Source organism: Carcharodon carcharias, chromosome 20 (assembly GCF_017639515.1).
Source record: "Carcharodon carcharias isolate sCarCar2 chromosome 20, sCarCar2.pri, whole genome shotgun sequence".
Taxonomy (NCBI): Eukaryota; Metazoa; Chordata; class Chondrichthyes; order Lamniformes; family Lamnidae; genus Carcharodon; species Carcharodon carcharias.
This window is the reverse complement of record NC_054486.1, coordinates 57,931,921-57,957,634: the sequence shown is the minus strand read 5'-3', so window position 1 is coordinate 57,957,634 and position 25,714 is coordinate 57,931,921. Positions and strand designations below refer to the sequence as shown.

Below are 25,714 nucleotides of genomic sequence, written 5' to 3'. Positions count from 1 at the left end.
AATACACGGCAAGGGTAAGATTAGAAGAAGGCTGAGGTCACAGGGAAGTGAAGAGGGAGAAGGGTCCAGAGGGGTGTTGGTACCAGTGAGTTGTTGAAGCTTAACACCTGAGAGTTTTATGTGTTGAATGAGTTCAATGACGAAATGAAACTGTGGAACTGGACAGCTTTGAGATAGAATGAGTAATACTGCTGAAGAAAGTGGTTGAGATTGTACATGCGGCGGTGGAGCATGGCACTGTGGATCTCAGGATGTAACGACTGTAGCAGTCTAAGAAACATTTAATGTCTGTTAGATACCTGTAATCATGAATGGATCTCAAATATGAAGGCTCGAATTTCATTTGGAATAACGTGGAATAAGTTGGAGCTGGAGATAGTTGTGAAGGAAGGAAATGTGGCTGTGAAAGTGAGTTTTGGTGGATATCTGGTCAAACACGAGGAGGGAAATAGGAAGCAATGAAGATGAACAAGATAAGAGACAAACTGAAATCCTGTTGGAGAAGAGCAGAACTGCTTCAAAGTTGGCATTTCCTGGAGCATCCCTGCTCCAAACTCTGTTCCCTAGCTGCCAACTCCATCCCCTCCCTGGCAACAGTCTGAGACCGAAACAGATCGTTTGCAATCTTGGTATCATATATGATGCTGGGATGAGCCTTCGACTACATACCCATGCCATCACTAAGACTTATTTCCACCTCTGTAGAATCACCTCAGCTCATCTGCTGCTGAAACCCTTTACTATGCTTTACCTCTAGACTGGACTACTCTAACACACTGCCTTCCCACATTCAATCCTTTGTAAACTTGATGCCATCCAAAACTCTGCTACCAGTGTCTTTACACCAAGCCCCATTCACCTACTTCCCTTGTGCTTGCTGATTTATGTTGGCACATAGGATTCAGTTTCTTCCATTGCCTCACCTCTCCCTACCTCCTATAATCTTCTTTAGCTCTGCAATGCTCTGAGATATCTGCATTCATCTAACATCTTGAGCACCCTCAATTTTAATCGTCTCACCATTGTCAGCTGTTCCTTCAGCTGCCTGGGCCCTAAGGTCTGGAATTACCTCCCTGAACTTCTATGCCTCTTTCCTCCTTTTAAGGCATTCCATAAAACCCACCTTTGACCAAGCTTTTGGCCATCTGGCCCAATATTGCCACAAATGACTTGGTGTCTATTTTTGCTACTTAAAGCTCCTGTGAAGTGTCATGGAATGTTTTGTTATACTAAAGGCACTAGATAGAAGTTGTTGCATTTCTATAAATTAAAAGTTTGTAAATAGAAATTCCCTGTAATGAACCTAGAAATTAAAACTACAAGTTAGAAACAAAAAAATATGAACATGAGGATTAAATTTCAAAGTATTTGGACACAGGGTCAGTATGAGCAGACAATAATATAACCACCTGTCAGTTCTTTACATAGTACTCAAACCTGTGATACAGCTACTGCACTTGTTCCAAATGCCAGAAGTAAAATTTTATTTTATTTCTAAATCGGTTTGCATTTTGCTTTTCTAATATTTTAATATGCGCACCTATTTGCAGTTGATTACAAGTGTTTAGTTTTTAAAAAAAACGAAAGTCAAGAACTGTGAACATTCAAGAGTACTATTCAGTGTAATCTAGCAAACATCTAGTGGTTGGTCAATAAACTGTTTGGATTGTTGCCATTCTAATAGAAGTTCCCTTGAGAGGCCACATGCTTGTTGAGGTTCATTTAAACATTACAGACTTCAATTGCAGTTAGTGTTGGCAAGATGTAAAGATTAGCCAGAGGAGTAAAAGTCAGTGTTCTGAAGGGAGTAAAATGTGTGTACCTTTACTTGTTTTATAGAATAAACTTTTACCAGGGTATCCGTTTCTTGGGGTTCACAGAAGTTAACCTGTTAAAAATCAACAGTTTAAAAAAAAAAAAATTTAAATTACAAGTTGGGTAGCTTATTTTTCCAGGAAGGAACTTGCGTGTATGTGAGGAAAAAACTCCATTAGCTGAGTTCCAGGGACATTGCGCATAAGTTGGGGAATGCTGCACCTGTCACTGGTGGTCTTTGTGTTGCTATTTCTTTCCATTCCCTACCTTCTTATGTATTTCTTTCTTTCCTCTGCTGCTTTATTTTAATTTCCCATGCGGTTTAGCAAGAAGTCACCAATGTCAACAGACTGCATTTAGGCAAAGGATTGCAGGTTAAAAAGTGGCCATTAGCAACCCCCTTCCTATCTCCTTCCTTCCACTGTGTCCTACCCATTCATTTTCCTACCATCAACATCCCTCACTCCTATCACTATCTCTTTTTTTTCATCTTTGACCTACCCACTCACTCTCTAGATGTCCCCTTCCCCCTTGCTCTGCCGACAGACACCCTGGCCTTAACCATTATCACTCTCCCCTCTCACCTTTGAATGATGGGTGGCAAGAAATGCCCCTTCACCCTTAACCATTTTCTTCCCACAGTGCCCTTCTCAATAGTCATGTTTTCTTTCAAAATCCAACTCGTGGTATGAAACTATAGAAGTAATGTTCTAGTCTGTCAATAAATATGGAAAAATAAAACAATCTAATGACAGGTGGGCAGAAATTTGATGACTTTGTGGAGTATCTCAGTCCTGAGTTGGGAATTGTATCAGCTATGATGAGGATTTTTTGCCTTGGTGCCGTTCGTCAGGGATACCAAAGTCAAGTGATTTTGTGATAAGTATTGGGATGATTTACGTAACTGCATTTGAAGCTTTTAATCGAACAGGGTGTTTGCAGAACTTTGTTGTGCAAACTATTCTTTTTTCATAAGTTTGCATCAGCAGAATACTTTGCCTAAATCTTTGTTTTCCAGGTTTCCACTTGAGACAAACTTTCACTCTTAATCAACACAGAAATGGTATGTCGTATCATAGCTAGGAAAATTCCTTTCAACGTTTAAAGTGATGAGAACTGACATGCTTCTAGTTATTTTTGAAAATTTCTCGATACTTGGCAAATTTAAGCCCAGTCTTCTGTCAATATGCATCCATTTATGACCTCTTTATAAAAAGTATTTCTAAGCACAAGCAAGTGCCATCAACTCTGAATTTAGAATTATAGCTTTTTAAAAAAATTATTTCATTGATTGTGGGCATTGCTGGTATGACCAGCATTTATTGCCTACCCTAATCACAATTGACTGGCTTGCCAGACCATTTCAGAGGGCATTTAAGAATCAACCACAATGCTGTCAAGAGTTACATAAAGGCCAGAGCTGGAAATAATGGCAGATTTCCTTACCTAAAAATTCTCAGATTGATTTTTATGACAATCTGATAGTTATACACTCACCAGTATTCTAGCTTTTTATTCAAGATTTATTTATTAATGGAGTTTAAAATTCCCAGCTGCCATGTTGGGATTTGAATTTATGCCTCTGGATTACCAGTCCTGTAACGTAACCTTTATACTACTCTATACTAAACCACAGAGTAATAAAATTCTTGTCGGGTAATAACCTAATTGGCAAAAAGGGCAATCACTAATTGCATGCACCCCGCGCTCTGGCTCCCTGCATAATGGGGATTGTGCTCTCTACTGATGGTACCTCCTCTGAGGAGGAAGAGAGGGGCACAAGGAAGAGGCCAGATGTCCCTAGGCAGTTTCCAAACGAGTGACCTGCGGGTAGAGAGGTGCAGGCACAAAGGGTGTAAGGCCATCAGGTAGTCCAAGCAGTAGGGGCTGCAGAAGATGCCAGTATCTTGCTGCCAGGGTTTACAGATGGCGACACAGCTACCTCAACATGTCCAAAGTGTAATGCCGAAGGAGGCTTTGCCTCTCCAGGGAGACGGTGGCATCCATTTGTCAGGTGATTGGGCCTGAGATCAACTTCAACTGTGTGGGTGGACACCCCATGCCAGTGGCTCTGAAGGTCATAGTGGCCCTCAACTTCTTTGCCTCCAGTTGTGTCAAGCTGGTGACTAATGCTCTGTTCAGACGGGTAATGACATTTATTCATTTCCGTATGGACGAGGCCAGCCAGGCTGAGTGAGCCAAAGGGTTTGCAGCAATTGCTGGGTCCCCCAGCATCCCAGGTGCAATTAACTGCACGCATGTAGCCATCAAGACACCAGCAGATAAGCCGGGTGCCTTCGTCAACAGGAAGGGCTTCCATTCCATGAATATCCAGATAGTTTGTGACCACAAGGCGCAGATTCTGCAAGTCTGTGCAAGGTACCCTGGCAGCTCCCATGACATTTACAGCCTCAGACGCTCTCAGGTCCCAAAGCTGTTCACTGCTCCAGCTCGTCTGGATGGATGGCTGCTGGGTGACAAGGGCTATCTGTTGAAAAGGGTGTTTATGACACCTCTCTGCCACCCAAGAACAGAGGCAGAGCATCATCATAATAGGAGTCATGCCTCCACAAGGGTGGTGATAGAGAGGACCATAGGTCTTCTGAAGTTGTACTTCTGATGCCTGGACTGTTCAGGGGGAGCACTACAACTAGTGACACTGAACGGGTGTCACTAAAAGTGATTGCTTGCTGCACTCGCCACAACCTGGCTCTGGCAAAGCAAGGGACATACTGGAGAAAGCGGAACTTGAGGCAGCTCCACAGGCCACAGATGATGAATCCAGTGGTGAGTCAGAAGAGGAGCATGTTGAGGAGAACGCCAAGGGCATGGAGGCAATCTCTGTACCCTTCAGGAAGACAGGGACACCAGGGATGCCTGATCCAATGCTGCTTCAGCTAGACTGCCAAAAATCTGCTTCCACCTCATGCCAGGGTGACACCTCCAAGCTGGATGTTTGAAATGACCCTTTCCTTTGAACCCAAATCCGAATGAGTGCCTGTGCAATAAAGTTCAGAGCCACTTATGTCCAGTGTAAGATACTGCCCTGCACCTACAATACAAGTGAAGCATACTCAGACCATTAAATTTATATCATGTTGGCACTCGAATCAAATGAGCATAACCATATATGGTGTTAATGGTCACAGCAGTAAACATATTAACAAAACATGGCAGAACAGAAGATCACCCATGAGCAGTCTTTTTTGTGCTCATGGTGCCTTAAACTTACGCTTACGAGTGCTGCGTCTTGTTGCCCCCCCACCCTCGCTAGGAGTGGCTTGGAGGCAGCCTGCTGACTGTGCTGTCCTGTTGGTCTTGATGACCTTGGCCGGCGTCCCCTGGCCGTTGGAGCCTGTTCTGGCCCCGCCTGGGAGGGAGCAGTCAGTGCCACAGCTGGCCTCTCCCCAGACATCGCAGCCTCATCAAATGCTGTGGTCACTGGCAGAGGGGGGGAGGAGCTGCTGCTGTCATCCAGAGCACCCTGAGAGGAACCCACAGAGACGACAAGCAGCTTGTACCCCAGTGTGAGGTCACTCTGGACCTCCCTGCTCGCCTTTTATGGGCGGGCACCTGGCTGGGATACTGGGTACCTCATCCATTTCCCACACTGGAACTGACCTCCTGAGGCCATTGCCTGTGTGAGGACTTGAAGGTCTGAGCGCAACCCCAGGAACCCTGATCCTGTCCCTGGAGCTGCCTCTCTGTGAGTCGCCACTCTCAGTGGAGGAGGCAGTATGCTTGGCGGTGAGGGTCAATGCTGCACTCATGCTCCACATGGACTCCTCCACTACAGTGACTATGGCATGCATACTCTCGTGGATCACCGCCAGATCTTCCCGCACATCCCGCTGAACATTCAGCATCTGCCACCTAACGGACAACTCCAGAGGCTCATCATCCGTCTTCAGTTCAGCATTGTCCAGGTCTCCAGCAGTCCTCTGACTGCCGGCGCTCTGGGCACTCTCTGCCTCCGCCTGCTCCTCAAGTTATGCACTAACATTCTAGCCGACTACCTAATGCCCACCGAGGTGTTGGTAACTGCACCGCCTGTTTAGAGAGGGGATGTGACGCAGGTACATCTAAAGCCCAGTGGTCCTCTAGCGTCCAGGGTGGCTTCAGGGTCCCACGTTAGGTGTGAGCTGGCGATTCTAGGGGAGAACAACGACATGAAATTTAAGTCATCACGCTATCACTGGTGCATGCCAGGTGCCCTGGTAAGGCAATGGAGAGCTGCCTTATTGGGCCATAGTCTTTCAAAGATCAATGAGAATTCCAGATTTGAGGCTCCCATTAAAGATGAGACTACACAATTCCATTTTCTCACCTCTGTGTACTGCACTCTTGCCTTCATCAGAGACCCCTGCCTCTCCACAACCAGCTGACCGAGGTTAGTGGCAGCACTCCAGCTCCAAGGTCTCTATCTCGTACCTCGTCAGAATGAGGAGGTTTGGGGGGGCCTCCGTTTGTCCTTGACCTCTTGATAGTGTTATGGCTTCTCTTCTGAAAGAACAGAGGAGCATTGATTAGCCCCCTTTCTACCTGCAGCACCGTTGCAGCCTGGCAAACCCCACTTAAAGAACACCTTGTAGGGCACATCCAAATCGTGGCACCTGACCCACAAAGTATTTAGGCCAAGCAGCCAGGGCTGACCCCTCCGGTGTCAGTGATGGTTGCCACTCAGACTCTAATACCCCTGAGCTCTACAGGGGTATGGCCAGCCCTTAACACTTCTCCACACTGATCCATGCCAACTCTGTACTCGCCCTTACCAAGTGCAGGAGATCATTGAACCTTTTGTGGCACTACATCCATCACCCTCCAGGCTTTTTTGGTTAGGTGTGGTGGCCGCCGTCTCCTATCCCTGGGCATTAGCATCCCGCCCGACACCAACCTCTTCCACAAGGACCATGAGATACTTGCCTGAGAATTGGGGGCTGAGTGCCCACCCCACTTGTCCTCCCACCTGACGTTTCCAGCTGCAGGTGAGGCCATTGTTCCAGTCTCCTGGGCAGACTCCAGAGATTCTCCCTTGGCAGCCTTCAGGGAGCTGCCTCTGCTGGTTTTAAAGTGTCTGCCGGGTCACCATTGGACTTGGCATCTGACAGGCTCTTGCCCCTGCCTGGCCCTTCCTGACCCTTGAGAGGACGCGTTTCACACTGGGCGGACTTTTAATTGGCCATCCAGCGTGAAATTAATGTGACTGCGGCTGGGAGTGGATTCCACATCTGCTTCCGCTCTCGCTGACTTGGCGCGCATGCTAAACATGAAATTCAGGCCCCAGTTTTGGCTTCTGTTTACTGCTAATGCTCGGCTTACTGAAGTCCAAACATACAAATGTATTCCAATGATAACCTCAGTTCACTCCTGTGTTTTTTCTCCTTAAAGCAACATTATAGTATTTTAGCACTTAGGATGCCAACTTGACTTTTTAAATTTTTAACAATTCCTTAATTCAAACAAATTAAGGTTTTCAATCATTATCAAATTGTACTATACGTAAGCTTAATGAGGTGAAGTCGTAACACTACCATTCCCTACACTGGGTCTGTTACGTAGAGAAAAGCTGTGATACTTGGCATTTGTGTCATTTTGCAGTGTCTAGCTTGGTATTTTTATGCTGCTTTGGCAACTTTTGTGTATTAGAAGATCTAGTATTCCTTAAACTCGAGTATTGTTTTATATAAATAATAAATGTAGTGGTACACTGAAATTTATTCCTTCCGTTGTTCCTGCACTGTCACTTGTTCAAAATCCTGGAACGCCAATCCTAATAGCACTGGGTGTACCTAACCCACATGGACTGCACAGTTCAAGAAGGCAGCTCACCACCATCTTGAGGGCATTTGGGGATGGGCAGAAATGCTGGCCTTGCCAGTGATATCCTCATCCCATGAATGAATATAAAAAAATTTTGCCATAAATTTGTATCACTGTTTTTGTAACATGGTTTTTGCCAACTGACGAAATTTTTTCTTTTTAAAACCTTGAATATCCTCTACTACATGTCAATCTCCTGTCCTGACAGGCTGCTTTTCCCCCAGTCACGAGACACTGCAAGTCATAGTTATTTGTAAGAAAATACTTTCTTTTCCCCAGTGAGGGAAAACCTCATGTCATCTGAAGAGTTTTTTTTTGCCATCGTTAATAAAGAGATGGCATAAAATCATGCATGCACACTTCCTCATTTAGGCCTAAGTTTTTAACCATAGAGTAAGCAACTTGAGGTTTATTCTGTGAGCGGCCCATCATTTCTGTAGATTAACTCGTGCTTCTATTACTTTCAATATACATAATGAATTAATTGTGGATTCTTTTCCTGTGAACTTCCATTACTATAGATTTCCCCCTTTTGACAATTGTCAAAATGTTATAATATCTTGAAATATTGCCTGCTTGTGCCTATAGTTCTTGCTTTTCTTTTTGCTAAAACCTTAAGTCAATGTTTTTACCACCTTGAAGCTTGATTTCCCCAAATTCCCCCATTTCAATCAACTGAAATTGCAACATATGCAAAATTCTAAAGCCAACTTCCTCCCCTGCGATCGCATCGAGCCAGTTATTACCAAGCTCCATTGGCTTCCGGTTTCTTAGCAAACTGACTCGAAGTTGCTCATTCTCACCTTCAGATCTTTCTATGTGCTTGCTACACCCTACCTCAGTATTCTACACCAGCTGTCAGTCTCTGTTGTACCCTTTGCTGCTTAAATACAGCCTTACTCTTTGATTCCCACTCCAATCAGTAGTGTTAGCATTTCTGATACATAGTGGCCATTTCTCCTGGTAGTTTGTGCAATGTATTGGCTGGCTATTCACTGAAGAGGTTATCAGACCTGAGCCTTATCCTGTATTCAGAGTACTTTTAATCACACTTGGAAGCAAAAGTGACCAGGTAGTGCTCAGGAGCAGCAACCAAGCAGATTTTCTTATTGTAACCCAGGAAAGCTATGCTGCAGTTTAACCACACCACCCCCCCCCCCCCACCCCCGCGCCCCAGCTGAGAGTGGCTAACTCAGCATAGGCCAGACATCAAACCTGGAATCTTCTGGTTTGTATATATCAGTATTGTACTTGGTGATATTTACTCTGTAGCTCATTGGGAAAAGTTCAATCTATTCCTGTTTATAAACCCTTCCATTCCTCTCCTTCCAAAATATATTTGGTGTGGATGTGATGGTAATTTGTGAAATCTGTCTTTTCTTTAGGAACAAGAAGAAAATAAAGGAGCCACAAGCTGGCCAGAGTTTTACATCGATCAATTGAACTCAATGGCAGTCGTGAGTGCCTGTTTTGTATTTCCCTACATTTATAAATCAATTTATTCATCAAGTGTAGTCATAATTCTACTAGTACTTTTCTACAATGCATATTGCTATACAAGGAAGCTGTTTAAAAAAAACTTTAATAAATGGGGGCAATGGGGTGGGAAGCAGCTATTTCACTGCAACTCAATTTAGAATATTGCTTCTCTCAATATTAACCTTTAATTCAAATTCCTAAAGTACTGTTGGTGAGTGTGGAATTTTGGGCCTTCAACTCTAGACTGTAGTAGCTCTGAACTAATACCTTCCCAAGAGAACACTTTATCTTACTTCAAGTTCCAAGTTTTTCCAAAGCATTCACCAAATGCCAGAAGGTCAAGACATTTAAGCGTTAAGACAGAAATTCTGTAACACCGCTTGATTAACACACACTTGTTCCTGAATTATAAATTTTTCACATTTGGCAAATCACCATCGCTCAGATATGTTTTCTTTGAATTAGCACCTCTTTTTCTTTCTAATCCATTTTCTCATTTCATGAAGATTTTGAGTAGAGTTCCATGGATACCGATAAACATCTGGTACCTCATCCAAACTGTTATTCTCAAATGTGCAAACTATGCCCATCGTTGCCAATAGGTTATTCAATCGCAGTGGAGCTTTGCAACCAAGCTTGATCTGACTTCACACAATATCTGCACATGCACCTCCAGGAGGGGCCAATGAATATCAAGCAAGGTGGGAATTTGGCCTTGTCCTTCCAGCTCATGTGTGCAGAAATCAATTATAGTATCCCTACTCCTGGTCTAGCTGAAATCAGAAAAATCAGTATGTTTGAAGCCAAGACCTTCCTGATCTGTACAGTGCAGCTCCTCACTGGATAATTCATTGAGCCACTGTAAGCTCCCAGTGTGATACTCTTTATTATGGATTTCAGCTTAGGTTGTTGTAAAGCTGTGCCTGTTTTGCATCAGAATGCATAGAACACTGAATAGAACTGGTCAGATTTGCATTGGAAATATTTATTCTGATGGGTTATTTTTGACTTCACTTGGTACAAATTTGACATTCTTTAGATGTGCCTTAGGATTGCTTCTGTTTCTGCAGCACTGCATTGGCAGTTGGTTTCGCTACTGATCTTGAATTTAATATTGGGTTTGAAGGAGAAGGGAATCACAAAGCAAGATTTTAAATTTAAGGCAAACTTTGAAGTGATAAGGAATGACTTAAACATAGTAAACTATGATGAACCACAGACAAATAGTAGGAAATATTCAAAGTATGTGGTACATTACGAAACCAGTGCTCATCTCTAACACAAACATTTGTGTAGCTAGTTCAATTGTTGACTCTGGTTGTGTAAGAAACCATATCAACTAAAAGAGAAAGCGCTCTCAAATGCATGGAGAAGTGGAAATTCAGACTGGACAAGGTTTAAAAACCAACAATAGGATACAAAGCAAGTCATGAGGCACAAATTGGGAATATGAAAACTTGCAAGGGATTTTGGAGCAAACATCAAATCTTTTAGAAATATATTGAAAATAGTGGTAAAACAGAATGTGGGCCCATTAAAGATAAAGTGAGACTATAATTGACAGTAAGGAAGTAACATACTTGTTAAATGAATACAGTGTATCTGTTTCACAGTGAAGGAAAAAGACAACATACTAGCGATTGTAATAACTTCATCACTGTCAGCCATGCCTTCAGCTCTCAAGGCTCTACACTGGAATTCCCTCCCCAAACCCCTCTGCCTGTACCTTTCCTTCCTTTTAGGACTTTCCGTAAAACTACATGTATGCCCCATCTGCTCGTATATCATATGCAGCAGTGCCAAATTTTGTTTGATAACACTCCTGTGAAGTGCCTTTAAAATGTTTTCTAAATTAGGGATGCTATATAAATACAACTTATTTGTTAGTACAAGACAGCTTAAAATTAAGTCAAAGAGAGAAACTTAGTGGATTAATACAAATTTTGGAAAAGGGGGTAATGGAGAAACTAATGGGACTTAAGATAGACAAACCTCTAGGACCTGATAGTTTCCACCTCTGAATATGAAACGACATGGGTGAGCAAATTATCGATCCGTAAGTCGTGTTTCTCAAGGATCTGTAATGGGGCTTCTGTTTTTTTTTAAACTAGCTTTATTCTAAATGTGAATGAAGTGATGGAGAGCTCTACGTCCAAGTTTGCAGGTGACAATAATGTTAGGAGGCACTGCAATTTGTCTAGCTTGGAGCAGAAAATTGAAGAGGAGTGTAGACAGACCAAGTGAGAGTACAACGTATAGCAAATGGGAGTTTAGTATGGTAGAAGTGTGAGATCTTAATGGCAGCAGTGGAGGAGCAAAGATTTTTCACACAAATTACGATCAACTGCAGAAAATGATGAAAAAGGCTAATGAAATGTTGGTCTTTATCTAAAGGGTTAGAATGCAAAGTGAGTATATGATGTTTCAGTTCTACACAGCCTTAAATAGACCTCATTAGGGCACAGCCTCAGGGTAAAGGGAAGACCTTTTAGAACAGAGATGAGGAGAAACTTCTTTAGCCAGAGAGTGGTGAATCTATGGAATTCATTGCCACAGAAGGCTGTGGAGGCTAGGTCATTGAGTGTATTTAAGACCAAGATAGATAGGTTCTTGATTGGTAAGGGGATCAAAGATTACGGGGAGAATGGGGTTGAGAAACTTATCAGCCATGATTGAATGGCGGAGCAGACTCGATGGGCCGAATGGCCTAATTTGTGCTCCTATGTCTTATAGTTTTATTTGGGGTACTGCATTTACTTCTGGACACTAAACCTCAGGAAGGATATGTTGACATTGGAGGAGGTAAAGTGCAGAGTCATTAGGATTATGCCTGGGTGTGAAAGACTATGTTATGAGAACAGGTTGTATAAAATTTGGTTTGCATTCCATTTCATTTTGAAAGCTGAGGTCTGATCTAATTGAAGTGTTTAAAATGATAAAAGCATTTGATGGATTGGATGCAGAAAAACTATTTCTCTGGTGGAACAATCCAGAAAATGGGGCATCTTCTTTAAAATTACAGCCAGGCCAGAGTGGAATCAGGAAGAATGTTTTCTTTAAAAAAAAAGTCAATTGAAATCTGGAACTGTGCCTGTAAAAACAGTCATTTGAAATCTTCAAGTGAGATTGATTTTGCTTTCAGTTAGTGGTTTCAAGGGATACGGAATAAAAGTGGGTAAATGTAGTGGTTACATATTAGCTATGATCTAATTGAATAGTGGAATGAGCTCAAGGGCTGAATTGCCTATTCCTGTTGCTATCTTCCTAGGAACAAATAAACATGGGGAGACGGTGGCATGGTGGTAATGTCACTGAGCTAGTAACCCAGAGGCCCAGGCTAAAGCCCTGGGGACATGGATTCAAATCCCACTATGCCAGCTGGTGGAATTTTAAATTCAATTAATAGATCGGAATTGAAAGCTAACCTCCATAATGGTGACCATGAAACTATCATCAATTGTTGTCAAATCCTATCTGTTTCATTAGTATGCTTTAGGGAAGGAAATCTGCCATCCTGGTCTAGGCCTACATGTGACTTCAGACTCTCAACAATGTGGTTGACTCTTGACTGTCCTCTGAAATAGTCTGGTAGGCCACTCATTTCAAGGGCGACTAAGGATGGGCAACAAATGCTGGCCTTGTCAGCAATGCCCACATCCCATGAAAGAATTAAAATAAATTAGCATATTGGACATATCTATGGAGCGTTGAATGTGTTTGCCTGAAGTCAATAAAATGCATTTTGTTGGTAATGCCAATTGGCTTCCAATATGAATTTTCTCATGACTGAACATTGAAAGTGACCTAATTACTTGGGTCTGATATTTCTCTCTTCCCTGCATTCCCATACCTCCCCAAGCTCATACATTGGAGATGTTTGACATTGAGAAGTGTTAATTAAATAACTGAATGATGCTGATATTAAAAAAAAATTGGAACTCCTCCATTATGGATATCTTGGTAACTCACTGCTTCTTAAGCAGGTGGTCATATTCAACTCCCAGAACTATTCATAAAATCTGGCTACCACTGTGTCAAATGAAATGGCTCTATTTAGGCAGAGCTATTTAATATAGCTTCTTAATGTCAGTGAGATGCTTGAGTTATATGTCAGAGAAAATTATATTTTCTACACACCTTTCTTGTATCAGCCAGTCATGGTGACCTTGATGGTTGTGCAGAGTTGCAGCACACTCTTATGTCATCAATTCTAAAGATTGACTGAAGCAGAGGCACTAATCCTAGTCATAAAATTATCAAGAAAAAAATGTATAAGCATGGTGTCAGCAGATATGTTCATTTTTTATCTCAGTTTTCACACGCTGTAACAATAAAATGAAGAATCAGTGAGCTGACCATTATTTCCTTTTTAGAGAAAATCGCTCTTGGCTTTGGAAAAAGAAGATGAGGAAGAAAGAAATAAAACCATTGAGAGTTTGAAAACCGCACTAAGAACACAACCAATGAGGTAACCTATCTTTGATCTATAATTATGTGATTGTATATTAAAGAAAGCATTCAGAATTTTTATTTGATGAATTAATTGCAGTTAATTCTATAATTTGCTCTTATAGTGGATAAAATGCTTTCTTTAGGTTCTTAATTTGCTCTGTTCATTTTGTACATTGGCAGATCAGCATATGGAGTGTAAAGCTTTTCAAAGATGACTATTTTGTTTGGTTGCTTGCCTGAGATCCAGTGAATGTACATCATGAAGACTGAAAGATTCATTACATTGTTACCAACCTCTATTTAAATCTCTTAGTTGCCTTAAATTATCTGCAAATGTAGTATTTCCCCCAAAGCAGAGCTTCCTGATGCAGGATGTAAATAAGTTTTTGTTTTTAACCATCCATCTAGAGAGGGACAAGTCTGTGTTTTAAGTTGTACGGGATCAACTGGATTATTTAATCTGCTCTTTTTGAATCTGTTGTTCTTCTGTTTGGCAGGTTTGTTACCAGGTTCATTGACTTGGATGGGTTAACATGCATTCTGAACTTTCTGAAAAGTATGGACTACGAAACATCAGAATCTCGAATACATACCTCTCTAATAGGCTGCATTAAAGCATTAATGAACAACTCTCAGGGCAGGGCCCATGTTTTGGCTCATGTAGAGAGTATTAATGTAATAGCTCAAAGTCTTACAACAGAAAACATAAAGACTAAAGTAGCGGTCCTGGAAATTTTGGGTGCTGTGTGTTTGGTGCCAGGTGGCCACAAGAAGGTGTTGGAGGCAATGCTGCACTACCAGAAATATGCAAGTGAAAGAACACGCTTCCAGGTACAGTTAGTGCACTAGTTGTGAACTGCAAAATGAAAATGTGCAATTTTGTCAAATGGAATTAAGGAAATATTCATCTAAAGATTTGATCACCCATTAAAATACTGCTGAGGAATGTACTTAAATTAGTTTGTCCTGACTTTGTTTTTAAAAGAAAAAACTTTTCAGCCTAACTGCTTTTCAATTTATTTTTAGAATGCATTGCCAGCCAGTTGTAGCAGGGATATGTTACCCTGATAGAATACAGACTGATCAAATTTTGATCAAACATGCAGTTTCTAACTGTTTTACCTCACGATTCCTTTACTTTGTAAATATTATTACTAAATTGATTTTTGTGCAGTTCCTGTGAATTAAAGTAATGCGTGAGCTTTCACTTATCCACCTCACACACGATTAAAAAAAAATGTAAATGATATTTGTCTCTGCTAGAAAGGACATTTAACCTGACTTTGTAGTTCTGTCATTTGGGTGCTGAAATGATGTTTGTTCCTTTGTTTTCTAATACATTATTGTACCTTGGGCTGATTTGAATATATAAATATATGCAAAGTAAGCACCTACTCAGTGCTTCCAGCAAGGTCCATCTAATATTTGCTTTTTCTTCAATTGCCACCTTTTACTAATGTTTGCCTTTTTAAATTCTTCTACACTAACTTTCCTGATCTGACCGTTTACTAGATTGTTCAGTAATTTTTATAAAGTTAAAAATGTAAATGCTGAAAAGTGACTTTAGACAATGGGTTGTTTAACAGCTAAAGAGACTAAATGGGAAGTATTTGCCATCCATTGCACAAATATCTTTCAAAATCACAATGAAAAATGTTTTGTTGGAGCAAAATATGATTTGTACCTGCATGATCAGGGAGGCCAGACATACCAGGTTGCATATAGATTTTTATTTACATTCAGCCACAGGCTGCAGGCAGTGAGTAAGCGTGTGAAGAGACCAGGTCTGGCGTCCTTTTTATCCTTGATTGCTAATTCAAAGCTAGCAGTTCTCTATCCCAATGCCAAGTATAACTGGCCATGCGGCAGGACCGGCAGCAGGTTGGGAACGATGCATGTAAGAGAGAAGACGCCGAAACTGGAATGAAGAGAAACACGTCATCTTGTTGATTTTTTTCATGCTTTTGCCTTGATGTGCAATCAGTGGCATATGTGTAGCACTCCCACTAGTGATGCCACCTAGTAATATATAGGAGACAAATTCCACGCTTCCAGCTTCAAGATTTAGCATTTTATGGATTCCGAGAGGCAGCAGGAAGTGTATACACCTTCCCTATTGCTCCTCCAAAATCCCCAATCAGGATTAGCCACACATTAATAAATTGAAGAGGAAAGAACAGCTTTAATAATTCATGGATTTTTAACTTGAGAGCTATTCTTACAAGGCTTCAGCATCAGCATGAAGTATCACCTTGGAGATGTTCAGCGCAAGATTAAAGTTACCCTTAAGCGGTAGAAAAAGGACAATTGATCATTGCTGCATTTTTCCTTTTGTTAAAGACTGTATTTTAGTGACCTACACAGCATCAACATTTAGATCTCTCCTCATATAATTCAAAGAGAGGTTATAAAATAATTTGAGGGAATGTTTTTGACAATATGTTGATCAAAATTTAGATTTTTGATTGAATTGTAATCCCTCAGGAATAATAGATATTGCTTTTCAATTTGAGGTTACCACAGAAAAGCAAAAGCACTAGATACCTCTGTATTAGAAACTTAGTGGGGTTTTTTTTGTGTATTCCTGTATTGTTTTCTTACCAAATTGTGTGGTACATTTTCTCTCCTTCAGACTCTCGTCAATGACTTGGACAGAAATACAGGAAGATATAAGGATGAAGTGAATCTCAAAACTGCTGTCATGTCTTTCATTAATGCTGTCTTAAGCCAAGGGTCAGGAGAGGTAAGAAATTTCATCCTGACTATTGAGAGGGTTTGAAATTGATCAATGTCAGTAGTGTAAAACAGGTTGATATAAAATGGGCTGCTGATTTGCTAGTGTGCCCAATATGCATCGTTTATCTGGGTGCAGTGTAAAATTGTTTGCTATTGGCCTATTCCATACTGTGGCTGTTGACCAAGTTTCCCTCACTCTCCCCCACCCCCACACTCCATTTACAATTTAGATTTTTAAACCTTTATCTGTGGAGAAAGGAAAATCTGTTATAGCACTGATTATTTTGTTTCAATAGGAAAGTCTGGATTTTAGAGTACATCTTCGATACGAATTTTTGATGTTAGGTATTCAACCTGTTATTGACAAATTACGTGAACATGAAAATGCAACTTTAGATAGGTAAGTGCACTCTATTTTCAAGAAGTAAAATTGAAACTAATTTCTGGTCCCAATTTTATACTAATTTTGATAATTTGTTAGGCATTTGGATTTCTTTGAGATGCTTAGAAATGAGGACGAAATGGAACTAGCAAAAAGATTTGAAATGGTAAGTAGATGAGTCGCTACTTGTGTTTTGTGTCGTTGTAAAATATGAAAATGAATACAAAGTTTGCTCTGTTAACTCATGACTGAACATATTACTTCAGGTCCACATTGACACAAAGAGTGCTACCCAGTTGTTTGAACTGGTTAAGAAAAAAATCAGCTATACAGATGCATACCCACACTTTATGTCAATTCTCCATCATTGTCTCCAAATGCCATGTGAGTACTGTACAACAATTTATTTAGCAAAATGTTGCATTCATTTTTTTTCAGTCGAAGAGTGAATAAAGTGAAAGGAAGTCTAAATAAAACTTGATCTGGAAATATGATCAACTCATTTAATTAGTGTGACTTACCTGAAATATTTTTGAAATTTGTTTAAAAACAATTGGATGATATGGTTTACTCCACACATTAAATCTGGTAATACAGTATAAACTTTTGCAAAGTAACAATGAATCCATGTAGCTTTTATTACAGTAATGTTGTTGGCTGCCTAACCCTTATATCAACTAGTTGTACTCATGCTGAAGCCCGAATATTATAACTATTCTAGTTTATGTTGTGGAGATGTTTTTGAATAGTACTCTCTCACTGTCTTAATTACTGATCTTACAATCTTTGAATGCTATTTGAACTGGTTTGTAAATTCAGCTCTTGATTTCATTCCACTTTAATAATTGCCTCCTTTTTTTTCTCTTCTCTTCCCCCACCCTGCCCCCTAGATAAGCGAAGTGGAAACACTGTACAATATTGGCTACTGCTGGATCGAATATTGCAGCAGATAGTTTTGCAGAATGATAAAGGGCATGATCCTGATGTTACTCCCCTGGAAAATTTCAACGTGAAGAATGTTGTTAGAATGTAAGTCTGTTTTCTGTTTAGTTTTCTATGTCTTAGAATTACAGTATTAGACATTTTACTTGTGAAGAATATTATGTTCTCATGTGCTAAATCTTATTGTGACTTTTTGTAATCAATGTTTAACATAAATAGGTTGGTTAACGAAAATGAAGTCAAACAATGGAAGGAACAAGCAGAAAAAATGCGAAAAGGTGCGATCATTATTCACTTGAGAAATTTAGTGTTTTTAACTTTTTTTGCTCTGATGGGTACTGTTCAGTAATCAGAATAGCTTTAAATGTAATTTTACCTCCCTCACCAAGTTTTCTTCTGCCTTCCTAAGGGTGCTGATTGTTACTAAATTTGTTGTTTTATCGGTATCAGTATCCTGCTAATAACTCTTCAAGAGTAATTCCTCATGTGTAAGCTTAGACTGTGAATTGGAATAGACTGTTCAACATGTAGGTCATCACAGCCAACCTGATGTCCATACTTACTCTTTATGTATCCTCCAGCAGGAGATAGTGAATAGCAATCATGAGTAGGACCACCTGACTGACGATTCTCCGCTTCCTATCAGTATCTCAAGTATTGTTGAAAAAAGAGACATGTCTAAGGTTTTCATCTTGCACTCATCAGGATACTTGCAAGAATACCAATATAAGGGGGGAAAAACAACAATTTATATAGTATGTGAAAAGAGTGCTGATTGGTTGGCAAGTAGTGTTGCCATGGAGAATGCATCACTGATGACTGACAGTTAACTGGCAAGCGTTGTTTGAAATTTAAACCAGGCAGTTTGACGCTGATTGGTCAAGGCATTGCCCTGAGGAATAAGCCAGCGAATGACAGTGACATATTTTGTTTAGCTGAAACAGGTGCAATGTATGTACATGTTCTTCCTGTTTGCAAAGAACAGGGCCCTGTGTGTTAATATATGTAGCTTCCAGTACACGCAAATGTGCCACATTGCAAGCCTGACTGACAATCTTAAATTGGTTGTCAGTGTAATTCTTAGCCTGATGAGGATTTGTCCAATGAGCTAAGAACTATGCTGACAACCAATTTAAGATTGAGTCAGGCTTGCGATATAACACATTTGCATGTACTGGAAGCTACATTTATTAATACACAGTGCCCTGTTCTTTGCAGACATAAAGAACATGTTACATACACTACACCTGTTTCAGCTAAACAAATTATGTGACAGCCATTCGCTGACTCATTGGTCAAGGCATTGCCCTGAGGAATCAGGGTCAAGTTGCCTAGTTTAAATTTCAAACTCTGCTTGGCAGTTAACTGTCAGTCACCATCAGTGCTACATTCTTCATGGTAACATGGCTTGCCAACCAATCAGCACTCTCTTAGCATACAATATAAATTGTTGTTTTCCCTCTTATATTGGTATTCTTGCAAGTGTCCTGATGAGTGCAAGACCAAAAAGCTTAGACATGCCTCTTTTTTTCAGCAATACTCAAGTTCTGTACTACCAAATGGCTATCAGTATCTCAAGACTGCTAAGGACAAGCGTAGCCCTTTAAAATTTGCATTATTTGAGCCCAGCTAACCCTGAACAGAACAGGGGTTGAATCTGGGATCTTAGTGGGCATTTTTTAGTAGGGTTTGGGGTTTTCTTTTTCCCAAGCTTGGCAAACAATGCCAAACTTTATTTTAATAAAATCTAATTAACTGGAGCTATTGTTTGTAAGAGAGGCTGTGACTTTTTGCTGATCAGGAATCTCAAAGTGATCTCTTTGGTTATAGAGCACAATGAGCTACAGCAAAAACTGGAGAAAAAAGAGCGGGAATGTGAAGCTAAGGCACAGGAAAAAGAAGAGATGATGCAAACACTGAATAAAATGAAAGAAAAACTGGAAAGAGAATCTCAGGAGCACAAAGCTGCCAAGAAACAGGCAGCTGATCTTATGGCCCAGATCCAGGATCTAAGCAATGCAAGTTTCTACATGTAGTTAAGCATGTTTTACCACTTGTTAAATGTAAACAGTGCCACATTTGGTAATTTATTTAAAATACTTCCATTAATGGTAGTACACAGTTGAAAAACCATATATATTACATTTGATCATAGGGATAAGATGTTGAGAACGTAAATATTGTGGCATGCTAGTGTTCCAAGAAAGTGCCTTGGAGTTCATCATGTTAGAACATTGACAGTTCATTGCCTAATGCTTTCTTTGCAATTTTGCTTCAATTTTAGAGAGCAAGGTATTCTGGAGTTCCTGGCGGCCCCCTTTCAACACCTGGAGCCCCTGGTGGTCCAATACCACCTGCAATTCCTTCAGTAGGTGATGCCCCTCCACCACCAGCACCACCACCGCTGCCGCCGCTCGGTGGATTGCTGCCACCACCACCACCCCCACCCCCAGGCGGACCCCCTCCACCTCCAGGTCTGCCACTTTTGAGTGGTGTACTACCTCCTCCTGGAGCCCCTTTGGGTCCAGGACTCAAGAAGAAAAATATTCCACAACCAGGAAATGCTTTGAAATCCTTCAACTGGTCCAAATTACCAGAGGTGAGTTATACATGGTTAATATTATAAGTAACAGTAGGATACCATTTTTGGTTTGATTAATCTTGTCCAACAAGAATTAAGTTGAAATGTTTTATTTGCATTGACTGAATTTATTTAAATTTTACTGAGCTGTTACAGTAATTAATCTTCCTAGTAATATATCCATTTTTAAATAAGGCTTACAGTAGGCTTACAATATGTGCAATTGAAAATTGTTCTAAGAAACAGCAAATTAATGACTTTAAGGTCTATTTTATCATTTTTGCACAGTGATAATCTGCATTTTGAACCTTTCATCTGAATTAGTTTTTTTATTGCTTTTTATAGAACAAACTTGGGGAAACAATCTGGATAGAAATTGATGATTTGAGCGTTTTCAAAGTGCTTGACTTGGAAGACATAGAAAAGACATTTTCTGCTTACCAACGGCAACAGGTAACTAACCCAAATGAAATTCCTGCTTCAAAAAACATGGAACAAACATCAGCATAAAAGGCAACACAGAAAACCATGTGTTGGCCAGATCAATTATTAAATTATTTATGGCCAAATAAATATATTCACATTGTTTTGTTTCTCAGGATTACTGTGAAATATGTAGTATCTGTATGTTTTAGCAATGGAACAATGCATTCCTTTAATTCAGAGATATTTAGCAGAGAAATGTAGCAGTATCACTGACATGATCTAAATTTTTGTTTAGAATGCAAAACAGAAGGACAGTCAGCCAGTCAATACTGTGATATTATGACAATTTCCAATGCAGCACAGAGGCTGGAGTGTTTCGATAGCCTACTTTTGTTACTGTGTGCAGTGGAGGTTTTTGAAAAAAATGAAGCCTTTCTTTTTGATTAGGTACACACAGCGATGGTTCACTAGATTGATCCCTGGGATGAAGGGGTTGTCCTATGATGAAAGGCTAAGTAAATTCGGCTTTTATTCTCTGAAATTTAGAAGAATGAGAGGCGTTCTCATTGAAACCTACAAAATTCTGAGGGGGGGTTTTGACAGGGATGACTGTTGAGAGATTGTTTCTGACAGTTGGGAAGTCTAAAACATGGGGACATAGCCTCAGGATAAGAGGCCAATCATAGAGGACTGAGATGAGGAGAAATTACTTAATTCAAAGGGTTGTGAATCATTGGAATTCTCTACCCCAGAGGATTGTGGATGCTCCATCACTGAATACGTTGAAGACTGGGATAGACCAATTTTTGGACATGCAGGGGATTAAGGGACATGGGGAACAGGTGGGAAAATGGAGTTGCAGCCCAAGAGTAGCCATGCTTGTATTGAATGGTGGAACAGGCTCGAAGGGCCCTATGGTCTACTCCTGCTCCTATTTCTTGTGTTCTTGTGAAAGACTATATTCTCTGCATGATGAGCCATTGATGAGTTATTAATCAAAAATCCTCACTAAAAGAGAGAGAGAAATTAGTGGAAATTTCTTTATATTCAGAGTTGGGAGAGCATGAAAAGTATTTGCACCAGAGACCGTTGCACCTTTTTAAAGGCAAAGGGAGAGTGAAGCAGAGGAATCTACTGGGCTACTCAGAACAGGACAGTGTGATTAGTTTTGCATTGCTCTGGCAAAGTGACATTATAAAAGTAAAATTTGTTTTATCCTCGACCTGCTATGTTTCCATTCATTTTGAATTTCAAGCATATTATTTTGTTCTCAAAATTTTAAAAACATTGTGTGAATCGCCTTTAAGTTTAACAAAACATACTGGGATTGCAAAAATGTTGATATGACTTTTTTTTAAGTTGACTCTGATTTGCATGCTATAACTTGCTTTATAATATGCAGCATTACTTCTTGATCACCCAACACGTTCAGACACTCTAACCCTTTCAGCAATATGGACATGCATACAAGCTCCAGTAAAAATTACCAAAATAGCATTAGTTTTCACAGGATTGAAGTGTTACAAATTTAACACTTAGGATCATTTAAATTTCATATCCATTTTGACGTTCTGTGAACAGACTGTATTTGGAATAAAATAAAAACAAAAAACTGTGGATGCTGGAAATCCAAAACATAAACAGAATTACCTGGAAAAACTCAGCAAGTCTGGCAGCATCAGCAGAGAAGAAAAGAGTTGACGTTTTGAGTCCTCATGACCCTACAACCACACCACCCTTCTCCATGCCCCCCCCCAACCACCACCACCTTAAACCAGCATATATTTCACCCCTCTTCTAACATTCAATCGGCGTGACATTAGTTGTCTCAATTTCTCTGCTCCTCTCACCCATTCTAATCTCTCTCTCTCTGAACTTACTGCACTCCGTTCTCTTGGGTCCAACCCCAACATTGTTATCAAACCTGCTGACAAGGGTGGTGCTGTTGTTGTCTGGCACACTGACCTCTACCTCGCAGAGGCTGAGCGTCAACTCGCAGACACTTCCTCCTACCTCTCCTTGGACCATGACCCCACCACTGAACATCAAGCCATTGTTTCCAGGACTGTCACTGACCTCATCTCCTCTGGAGATCTTCCTCCCACAGCTTCCAACCTGATAGTCGCCCAACCTCGAAAGGCCCGCTTCTATCTCCTACCCAAAATCCACAAACAGAACTGTCCCGGTAGACCAGTCTGTCAGCCTGCTCCTGCCTCATGGAACTCATTTCTCATTATCTTGACACCCTTCTCTCTCCGCTTGTCCAGTCCCTTCCCACCTGTGATTCCTCTGATACCTTACGTCACATCAACAATTTACAGTTCCCTGGCCCCAACCACTTCCTCTTCACCATGGATGTCCAATCCCTCTACACCTCCATCCCCCACCAGGATGGTCTGAGGGCCCTTAGCTTCTTCCTTGAACAGAGGCCTGAACAATCCCCATCCACCACTACTCTCCTCCGTCTGGTTGAACTTGTTCTCACATTGAACAATTTCTCCTTTAACTCCTCTCACTTCCTCCAAATAAAAGGTGTGGCTATGGGTACCCGCATGGGCCCCAGCTATGCCTGTCTCTTTATGGGGTATGTGGAACATTCCTTGTTCCAGTCCTACTCCGGCCCCCTTCCACAACTATTTCTCCGGTACATCGATGATTACTTCAGTGCTGCTTCATGCTCTTGTCGGGACTTGGAAAAATTTATTAATTTTGCTTCCAATCTCCACCCCTCCATCATTTTCACATGGCCCATCTCTGACACTTCCCTTCACTTCCTTGACCTCTGTTTCAATTTCTGGTGATAGACTGTCCACCAATATCCATTACAAACCTACGGACTCCCACAGCTACCTTGACTACAGCTCCTCACACCCCGCTTCCTGTAAGGACTCCATTCCATTTTCTCAGTTCCTTCGCCTCCATTGCATCTGTTCTGATGATGCTACCTTCAAAAACAGTTCCTCTGACATTTCTTCCTTCTTCCTTAACCAAGGTTTTCCACCCACGGTCGTTGACAGGGCACTCAACCGTGTCCGGCCCATCTCCCGTGCATCCGCCCTCACTCCTCCTCCTCCCTCCCAGAAACATGATAGGGTCCTCCTTGTCCTCACTTATTACCCCACCAGCCTCCGCATTCAAAGGATCATCCTCCGCCATTTCCGCCAACTCCAGCATGAAGACACCACCAAACGCGTCTTCCCTCCCCCCCCCCCCCCCGGGCGGCATTCCGTAGGGATCGTTCCCTCCGGGACACCCTGGTCCACTCCTCCATCACCCCCTACTCCTCAACATCTACCTATGGCACCTTCCCATGCTCACGCAAAAGATGCAACACCTGCCCCTTCACTTCCACCCTCCTCAACGTCCAAGGGCCCAAACACTCCTTTCAAGTGAAGCAGTATTTCACTTGCATTTCCCCCAACTTAGTCTACTGCATTCGTTGCTCTCATTGCGGTCTCCTCTACATTGGAGAGACTGAACGTAAACTGGGTGACCGCTTTGCAGAACACCTGCGGTCTGTCTGCAAGAAAGACCCAAACCTCCCCGTCGCTTGCCATTTCAACACTGCACCCTGCTCTCTTGCCCACATGTCTGTCCTTGGCTTGCTGCATTGTTCCAGTGAAGCCCAACGCAAACTGGAGGAACAGCACCTCATCTTCTGACTAGGCACTTTACAGCCTTCTGGACTGAATATTGAATTCAACAACTTTAGATCTTGAACTCCCTTCTCCATCCCCACCCCCTTTCCATTTCTTCCCCTTTCCATTTCTTCACCCTTCCTTTTGTTTTTTCCAATAATTTATATAGATTTTTCTTTTCCCACCTATTTCCATTATTTTTAAATCTTGTATGCCGGGCTAGTCTTTCCACCCCATCCCCACTAGAGCTGTACCTTGAGTGCCCTGCCATCCATTCTTAATTAGCACATTCATTTAGATAATATCACCACCTTCAGCATTACTTTGTTCCATTGTCTGTGACATCTTTTGATTATCTGCTCCTATCACTGCTTGCTTGTCCCTACAACCACACCACCCCCCCCCCCCCCCCCACTTCTCTCCCCCAAACCTTAAACCAGCTTATATTTCACCCCTCTTCTAACATTCAATCACTTCTGTCGAAGGGTCATGAGGACTCGAATCGTCAACTCTTTTCTTCTCCGCCGATGCTGCCAGACCTGCTGAGTTTTTCCAGGTAATTCTGTTTTTGGTTTGTATTTGGAATATGTAGTTTGATAACTTCAACAAAGATGCTATTATCCAGGTTCCGATAGAACTTGCACTCATCGGCAACTTCTCTGCCTGAGCTTCCTTGTAATGGTGAAAGGGTTAACTTTGTCGGATGGCGTTCTTGCTTGATGCACATATATCTTCAATCGCATTTTTTTTTTGAAAATTCTTTACATTATTGTGCTTTGTTATTTTATTTCCCATTTTGCAACAATTGCTGAACTGCAGTTTTTTTTTATTGCTATTAACTGATGCCAACTGTTATCCTCCTTTTGCCTTTGGCCTGCATTTAGGACTTCTTTCTGAGCAATCATTCCAAGCAGGTAAGCATGTGCTTTATTAATGGGGAAGGAGTCTACTTTTATATAAATCACAGCATGAGCTTTATAATGGTGAAAATGCACATTGAAGTTAGTTTCGGTAATGAATATATTGTCACTGGTATTATTGGGGATGATCTCTTCATTTGTATCATAACTGACAAGTTGATTGATACAATATTTTCTAATCTAAACTGAAACATTAAAGATATAAATGATAGCTGAATAATTTATGATCAAAGAGCACATAAATGTTATTACTACTGCGGTCTGGTGTTTAAATAATTTGGAAATACTTTTAGCCCTCAAGATAGAAGAGGAAGTAGAATGTTGTGCGGATTAATTTTATGTTATTAAAAAGTTATTGGAGACGATGCCTCCGGTATTTGTTTAATTGAGTATGATTTGATTGTAGCATTGTGCATCATGATCTGTAATAGTATTAGCAAAACCTGCACGGAGTTGAAATAAAAAGACCTAGGTTAACCTCATTACTCACAAATGGTAATGAACTCAATGTGTTTTGCATCTA

At 41.0% G+C, this 25,714-nt stretch overlaps 1 protein-coding gene across 6 annotated transcripts in view; it reads left to right on the top strand.

Moving 5' to 3' along the window:
- The window catches only part of daam1a (dishevelled associated activator of morphogenesis 1a), a 202,813-nt gene that overhangs the window by 121,172 nt on the left and 55,927 nt on the right, over nt 1–25,714 (top strand). For 5 of the 6 annotated variants that reach the window (XM_041214678.1, XM_041214682.1, XM_041214676.1 and 2 more), the window contains exons 4-16: nt 9,021–9,092; nt 13,488–13,582; nt 14,064–14,397; nt 16,199–16,309; nt 16,599–16,702; nt 16,784–16,850; nt 16,951–17,068; nt 17,575–17,713; nt 17,846–17,904; nt 19,457–19,644; nt 19,911–20,225; nt 20,553–20,660; nt 25,156–25,185. In XM_041214678.1, the coding sequence (XP_041070612.1) occupies nt 9,021–9,092; nt 13,488–13,582; nt 14,064–14,397; nt 16,199–16,309; nt 16,599–16,702; nt 16,784–16,850; nt 16,951–17,068; nt 17,575–17,713; nt 17,846–17,904; nt 19,457–19,644; nt 19,911–20,225; nt 20,553–20,660; nt 25,156–25,185 (1,740 nt within the window). The remainder of the gene's footprint in view (nt 1–9,020; nt 9,093–13,487; nt 13,583–14,063; nt 14,398–16,198; nt 16,310–16,598; nt 16,703–16,783; nt 16,851–16,950; nt 17,069–17,574; nt 17,714–17,845; nt 17,905–19,456; nt 19,645–19,910; nt 20,226–20,552; nt 20,661–25,155; nt 25,186–25,714) is intronic. The other variant, XM_041214677.1, reaches the window with a different exon arrangement.